Source organism: Pteropus vampyrus, unplaced genomic scaffold (assembly GCF_000151845.1).
Source record: "Pteropus vampyrus isolate Shadow unplaced genomic scaffold, Pvam_2.0 Scaffold375, whole genome shotgun sequence".
In the NCBI taxonomy this organism is placed as follows: domain Eukaryota; kingdom Metazoa; phylum Chordata; class Mammalia; order Chiroptera; family Pteropodidae; genus Pteropus; species Pteropus vampyrus.
Window position 1 is genome coordinate 617,238 of NW_011889156.1, and position 7,769 is coordinate 625,006.

Sequence of the window (7,769 nt, forward strand, 5' to 3'; positions counted from 1 at the left end):
GGTGATGGGCACACACTGTGCTTCCGGAGGTCTGGCAGCCGTGACTGGCGGGAAGGGGGTCCAGTCTCTGTGGGGGTCACACTGCCGCTGGCGCGGTGGCTCTGGCCACCTTCGTACTGGAGGAAGCGGGAACATCAGTTGAAGGGCGGTGACACCAAAGGTGGAGCCTTTATTCCCACGCAAGTTCCCCGACCCCCAGATTCCCTCCACGCGTGAGGCCGCGGGTTGAGAAGCCTTGGTAACTGCGGGAACCCCCTCTGGGACCCCGTTTCTGTGCATGTCCCCTCTAACGCCTGTCGTCGGGCGAATCCCTCAACCCTCTGGGCCGTGGAGTTTCACCTGTGGATGGGACAGGATGAGGTCAAATGAGAGACCGGAGGACGTGATGCTTTTAAAACCAAGGTGCTACCCAGGTATCTGGCATGACTGGAAGAAGAGGCAGGTGGGGGGCCGCCTCAGACAGGCTGAGGGAGAAAGGGGGGCTCAGAGTGCAGAAGCGATTTCTGCAGGCCCTTTGCAAAGTGGGTCTCAGGTGTACCTTAGCAGTGAGTTCAGATATCTAAGATTGTAATCCTGGGCCCAGAATTCTCTGCCACTTTATTTTAATGATTATGTTTAGGAGCAAAGGCTACACTTAATTTTTCAGACTTTGGAATTTTATTTTACTAAGCACTGGGAGAGCGGTGAGGAGGAGGGTCGTTGGAGAACATATCTATATCCATATCTATGTATCTTCACTTGATGTAATTTACATAACTTCCAATTTTACGTATTTGACCCTTTTTACCCCATCTACCTCCTCTCCCCCCACCCTCTGGTAACCACGAGTCTAGTGTCCATGTCTATGAGTCTCCGCTGAGAACTTTCTGATACCCAGAGGTGCTCCCTAATATGGCAAAGGCCCGGCTTCTGAGTCGATTGGTCGGTCCTTTATTTGAGATTGGAATGCAGTTTTTGAGCAGGGTTGGTCCCAAGACACCCGTGTTTTTCATAACAGGTGACCTATTATTGTGACTGTACCTGCCTGAATCCTGGAGGCGGGTGGGGACAGAGGCCCCCAGGCCAGCCCTGGCTCTTCTTTCCACTTCCTCCTTTATAAAAGTTTTCGTACACGGAGTCGAAAGACTCAAATCGTTCTGCAGTGTAGCCTCCTGTGCCTGCCGCCAGCCCGCGCACCTGTCTCTGCCGATTCTCCTGCTGCAGGATAATGTAATTTTGATGAGCTCAGTAGTCAGTGTTTAGCGTCACGACTACGTGAAAGCTACTCACCCAAGAGCCCTGTGGTAACCTATAATTTCTTTTCCTTTTATGCCCAACTTTTTTCTCCTTTGGAATTCTCGTCTTTTTTTTTTTTTCCCCATTTAGTTTCTATCACCAGCTCAGTCCAACACTCTGCTTGCTGTCTAAATCTTCCCCACATGTTCAGACCCTGTATCTTCTCAACGAGATCGCTTTTTGACGTATATGCTCTCCGTGCCTCATTGCGTCTCCTTGGCACCTAGAGTTTTTCCCGACTTCCAGCTGTCCCACTGTGACCTACCTTGGAGGGCTTTCTCTGGTCACCAGAGCCCACTCTGCCTGTGCACAGGACAGGTCTGGCGGCCTTTCCTGTCCCTCTGGAGCAGCCTCCAACCCATGCTAGATGGACGTAAGCTGCCTGTTTCCTCACCCCGGGGATGGGGTCACTCTGAGCCATGCGTGCAAAGTTGGCTCTTCCGATTCCCCAGGGGGGTTAAGCTCCAGCGACCTGTGATGACAACTCGCTTGATGAAGCAGCTGCCACCCTACCAGCGTGCCTTTGTGTCAGGGTCGGCTTTGCGGGAGAACCGGAACCCAGATAATTCTGGAGCTTTCTGACCCGCTCTTTACATTGAAATTGCCCTTCAGAAAAGCACCAGTTTACCTGAACCCCCCTTCCCCCTGCCACCTGTCCGCATGGAACGGGAGCTTCGGGGACTTTCCCGAAGCAGTAGTCACTGAGGGACAGAACTGGGCAAGCACCTCAACCCCTGCCGGTTCACGGATTGTACTGCCGTGGCTGCCCACACAGTCTTCGGGGCTCCCCAAGAACCCTTGTAAGCGTCCTCGAAATGAAACATCCGTTCTTCGTTAACGGTTTCCTCCTCCGAATCTCACACAAACGGTGGCGTCGGGGACGTGACAGCAGCGCACGAGGGCCCCCGGCGCACGTCGGAGAACTGCGCAGGGCTCTGTCCCTCAGTGACTGCCGCTGTCATCCGCATCCCACTCAGCTGCCTCTGGGACTCTGTGTGTGACACGACTAAGAATGTTTCAGAATTTAAATGAAACTTTAAGGCACCACTTATGTTTTCACAATGCTCGTTTCTGCTCGGAATTAAAAGTTTCCACAGCTGGAGCATCGGGATACCAAGCGAGGTGACTGTCCATCAGGCCCACCCGCAGCCGTCTCTCCCACGGTGGCTGCGGTGGCCGCTGTTGGAGTCGCAGGCGCCGTGCGGCCCTCGCAGGGGACAGCTTCCTCACGGGCTTCTTCCTTTTTCAGGAGTTGGAAAAACCACACTGATCCAGAAAGCCAGCGCGGCTCTCCAGTCCTCTGGCGTGCCTGTCGCTGGATTTTACACGGAAGAGGTCAGACAGGGCGGAAGAAGAATAGGATTCGACGTCGTCACCCTGTCCGGCCTGCGGGGACCTTTATCTCGAGTTGGGTACTGAGCTTTCACTTCTGCGGGGTCCCGCTCGCCCTGGGCGCGGGGTCGAGCCGCGTGGTCCCTTCTGTCCTGAGGGGCCTGGGCCTCCGTGGGTTTCTCAGGGAAGGAAAAGGGAGATCGAAACCGTCACGTGCAGAACAGTAGAAAAGTCTCGTGTTTCACTCACAGCGTGTTCCGCCGAGCGACGAGCCCGTCTCCGTGGGTCGCAGCCCCAGGTCTCTCGCCACTTTTCGGAGATAGTTGGGGCGCCAGCTCCCGGAGCTCCGGGGTCGGCCCCGCCAACGTGACCGCCAGGCGGTCGCCCTGGGCACAGGAGAGAGCGTGGGTCCGGGTCAGCTTCGCACCCGCGCGCCCTGCGCAGGGGGTTTCACGGGCGGCTCAGCCAGGGGTTCAGTGGGGGCGGCCGGAACCCAGAAACCAGCGCGGGGCCTTTGAGCGAGCCTCACCGTCTTCTCCCCCAGGCCGGAGCCTCCGCCGGGAGGACGGGGCTGCCGCGTGGGCCAGTATGTGGTGGATCTGACGTCCTTCGAGCAGCTGGCGCTCCCGGCGTTGAGCGACGTGAGTATGTGGCTTCTGCCGCTTGAGCCCACCGGTCCTCGGTGCGGCGTGGGAATGGCTGGCCTGCGGCAGAGCAGCCTTTGCTTTGAAGGGGAGGTCGGGTTTGCATTTTAGAGTTTAGGAGTCTGCGAGTGACGGAGCCTTAACAAGGATACGCAGCGCAGTTTGCTGGCACTCTGAGCTACAGGTGACTTCCTCGTCACATAAATTCAGCACATGTGGCTTAAATATCGCTGCCCAGCTACCCGCGTCCCCAAAGATAAGTCTTCCTGTACTTTCCCCTCGTTTATATCTCGATCCAGTTTCCACAACACAGCAAGTAAGTATTTAGGGAAACGTCATTACGTGAACATAATGGTAAGCACCTAAAACATCACTGCGTCACCTGTTAGTTTTTAAAAACAGCTTATTGAGTTATAATTTGCATACCGTACAGTTCACCCATTTAAACTGTAGAATTCCGTTTTTTCGGTGTATTCACGGGATCGCGCTCCCAGTCGTCATCCTCCGATTTTAGAGCATTTTCGTCTCCCCCAGAGAAACATACCCATCAGCACTGCTTCCTCATTCCTGTCCCCCACGCCCGCCTCAGTCCCCGACAGCCACCGCCCTGCTTTCCCTGCCCATCGATGTGCCCGTTCTGGACGTTCTCTGAACAGGAAGTCACCCAGCGCGCGGTCTTTTGTGACGAGCCCGTTTCCCGTAGCATGCTGTTCTCGGGGCGCATCGGTATCGGGGCGCGCATCAGAACCTCCTTCCTTTTTACACCTCGTCACGTGGACACACCACTTACCTGTTCATCGGTGGACGGGCATTTGGATTGCTTCCACTTTGGGGCTTTTGTGAATAATGCTGCCCTGACACTTGCGTGCAAGGTTTTGGGGAGACGTGTTTTCAGTTCTCTTGGTATCCACCTAGAAGTGGAAATGCTGGGTCATATGTGAATTCTATCCAGAACTTTTTGAGGAATGACCAGCCTGTTTTCCAAACCAGCTACACCATTTTCTGTTTCTCCCGGCAGTGAATATGGGTTCCAGTTTCTCCACATCCTCGTCAACACCTGTCATCATCTGTCTTTTTGATTTTACCCTCTCTAGTTGGTATGAAACAGGATCACAGTGTGGTTTTGACTTGCATTTCCCTAATGGCTAGTGATGCCGAGCATCTTTTCATGTGCTTATTGGCCATTTCTACATGTTCGGAGAAATGTCTGTTCATTTCTCTTGCCCATGTTTTAATTGGCTTAGTTGTCTTTTTATTTCTGAGTTGTAAGATTTCTTTATGGGTTCTAGATACCAGTCTGTGAAAGAGATGAGTATATTCTTCTGTTCTGTAATTGTCTTTATTTCTTGATGGTGTCCTTCGAAGCACAGATGTTTTTAATTTTGAGAAATCCAGGTTATTATTCTTACGTTGTTTGTGCTTTTAGTGGTTTATCAGAGAAGGCTTTGCCTAACATAATTTCGCAAGATTTATTCCTCTGTTTTTTTAGGAGTTTATAGCTTTACTATAAATTAGGCCTGTGGTCTACTCTGAATTAATTTGTGTGTATGGCGTGAGGTATGGATCCAAATTTATTCCTCTACATAGAAACATCCAGTCGTCCCAGCACCATTTGTGGAAAAGACTATCTCTTCATTCGTTTCATTTCATTGTCTTGGCGTTCTTATTGAATCATTGACCGTAAACATAGGGATTAATTTTGGATTCTCGATTCTATTCCTTCTGTCCTTAGGTCAGTTTCATCTTTCCTGATGTCAGCACCGCACTGTCTTGATGGCTGCAGCTGGGATTTCGATGGGGATCGTACTGACTCTGTAGATCAATTTAGGGACTGTTGTCATCTTAACGATATTAAATGTTTTGATCCATGAACGTGAGATGTTTTCCTATTTACTTATTAGATCTTTAATTTATTTTCAACAATGTCGTTGTATGATTTCCAGTATACAAGTCTTAACACTTCTTTTAAAAATATATATACACATCCATGTATCGTAATTAGAATTGTTTTCATTGTTAATTTCATCTTTGGAATGTTCATTACTAACGTATAGAAACACAATTGATTTTTGTATATTGATCTTGTATCCTGCAACCTTGCTAAAATTGTTTATTAGTTCTAATAATTTTTTAGGGAATTCCTTAGAATTTTCTATATACAAAATCATATTATCTGCAAATAGAGATACTTTTACTTCTTGCTTTCCATTTTGGATGCCTTTTATTTCATTTTCTTGCCAAATTTCCCTGGCCAGAACCTCCAGTATTATGTTGAATACAAGTGGAGAGACTGGACATCCTTGTCTTGGTCCTGAGCTTAGGGACAAAGCATGTAATCTTTCAGCATTAAGTGTAATGTTAGCTTTGGGTCATTTGTTGATGGCCTTTACCAAATTGAAGAAGTTCCTTTTTATTTCTAGTTTGTTTAGTTTAGTATTTTACAATGAAGTGTCGAGTGTTGTCATTATGTGATTTTTTTCCTTTTTTATGTTAATATAGTGTATCATATTTGTTGATTTTTAGTTGTTACACCAACTTTGCTGTCTTGGGATAAATCTCTGTTGTTTGAGGTATATAATCCTTGTATGTTGCCGGGTGCAGTTTGCTAGTACTTTTTAAAAATTTTTTGAAGATTTCTGCATCTACATTCGTAAGGGAGGGAGGTGGTCTGCAGCTCTTTTCCTGTAATGTCTAGTTTCGGCATCAGCGTAATACTGGTCTCGTAGGATAAGTTGGGAAGTGTTCCTTCCTCTCTTAATTTTTGAAAGAGTTTGTAAAGGATTGGTATTTTTTCTTTGAGTGTTTGCTAGAATTCACACATGGGCCTGGGCTTTTCTTCATGGGAAACTTTTTAATTACAAGTTCAATCTCTTTGTTATACAGCTGCTGATTTTTTATTTCTTGTTAAGTCTCTTAGTTATTTGTTTATTTCATCTAAGTTATTTGTCGGCATACAGTTGATCAGTATTTTTCTATAACCCTTTTTATTTTGTAAGGTCTGATGTCTTCTGTTCTTTCATGCCCTAATTTATTTATTTATCTATCTACATATCTATTTATTTATTTATTTATTAGGCGAGGCAACCCTTGGTTGGCCTCACAGACTGCAAGGACCTTGTGAACTTACAATCCCTTATTTTTTTATTTTTTTTAACGCCTACAGCACCTGGTCTTCCTAGGTGGTCTCCCATCCAAGTACTAACCAGGCCCGACTCTGCTTAGCTTACGAGATCAGACAGGATCCGGCTTGTTCAGGGCTTGGCCATAGACACATGAGCAATTTTAATTATTTATTAAAGTCTTTGGGGTTTTTTTCGGGCAGTCTAGCTAAAGGCTCATCAATTTAGTTGATCTTTCCACAGAACCAGCTTTGGGTTTTGTTGATCATATAGTACTTGTTTTTTGCATTCATTCATCACATATTTATCAGATCCTGGGTTGGCAGTCATGAATAAAACAGACATGTTTTCAGCTCTCTGAAAGCTCTCCGTCCAGTGGGAAACGGGGAGGGTATCGGACGCAGTGTCATTCCTGCTGGAAGGACAGGTGGGTGCTGTGCGGGGGGTGAGGGGCCGACTGTGCCGGGCCAGAGCTCTGAGGAGTGACATTTAAACAAATGAGAGTTGAGAAGACGCCATCACCTCAGAGATAGGATATTGGGGGGTGCGTATGGGGGGTCTCCAGAGAATATTCTGGGTGACGGAGCAGACACTCAGAGGCCCCAGATCCCTGGGGCAGCAGCAGCCAGGGAGGGAGGGGGCGGGCCTTGGGGGCGGGGCCTCGGGGACCCTGTTAAGAACGGGCTTTCATTTAATCTGTTATGGACGCACGACTGTGGTTTACTTTCGTGGAAGTTTAATGGTACCAGCCTGTGTCGGGAGGCAATTATTAACCTTCTGGAAGTTTCGGTTGCCCCAACGTTTAAGCCTAGGGTCTTTCTCATGGCCTGGAAGGCCCCGGGCGGTCGGGCCTGCTGCCTCCAAGGTCCCCAGCGCTGGCCGGCCTCCCCAGCGTGCCCCGCACGCATCCAGGGCCTCGGCCACCCCGGCGTCTTCAGCTGGAACACTCATGTCTTTGCTTTTCTGCTTTTTTTGTGACATTCAGGGCTCAGCTAAGCTTTGGAGTCAAGGTGTTGAGAATTGTAGCTGTCGTCTGCGGAGGGCAGCCTCTCGTGTCACAGGTCCGGTGGTGGCACGCACCCTGTCCTGTCAGAGGGCCGGTGGTGACATGCGCCCCGCCTTGGTCACGAGGCCGGTGGTGGCATGCGCCCCGCCTTGGTCACGAGGCCGGTGGTGGTGTGTGCCCTGTCCCGCCACCAGTCTGTCATGAAGACCCACGAGCCCAGATGTCCAGGCTGGTCCCAAGGCGCTGGGATCACAGGAGGCCGGGCTCTCCATCCGCTGGACTGTCAGCCGTGGATCATGGAGGCCGGTTCTCCATCCGCTGGGCTGTCAGCCGTGGATGCTGTTTCGGTCCCAGGATAGTTCTTGCAGCTTGGAAAATGCCACAGGTGCCCTT

The 7,769-nt window shown here is 49.6% G+C and overlaps 1 protein-coding gene across 3 annotated transcripts in view; it reads left to right on the forward strand.

The window, feature by feature from the left end:
- The first annotated feature begins 76 nt into the window (after positions 1–76).
- NTPCR (nucleoside-triphosphatase, cancer-related) overlaps positions 77–7,769 on the forward strand; it is an 18,116-nt gene continuing 10,423 nt past the window's right edge. The window contains exons 1-3 of one of the 3 annotated variants that reach the window (XM_023523052.1): positions 77–413; positions 2,525–2,687; positions 3,152–3,248. In XM_023523052.1, the coding sequence (XP_023378820.1) occupies positions 278–413; positions 2,525–2,687; positions 3,152–3,248 (396 nt within the window). In that variant the 5' untranslated portion in view covers positions 77–277. Of the gene's footprint in view, positions 414–474; positions 1,649–2,524; positions 2,688–3,151; positions 3,249–7,769 lie in introns of those variants that run through there. The other 2 variants (XM_011379765.2, XM_011379764.2) reach the window with 2 other exon arrangements.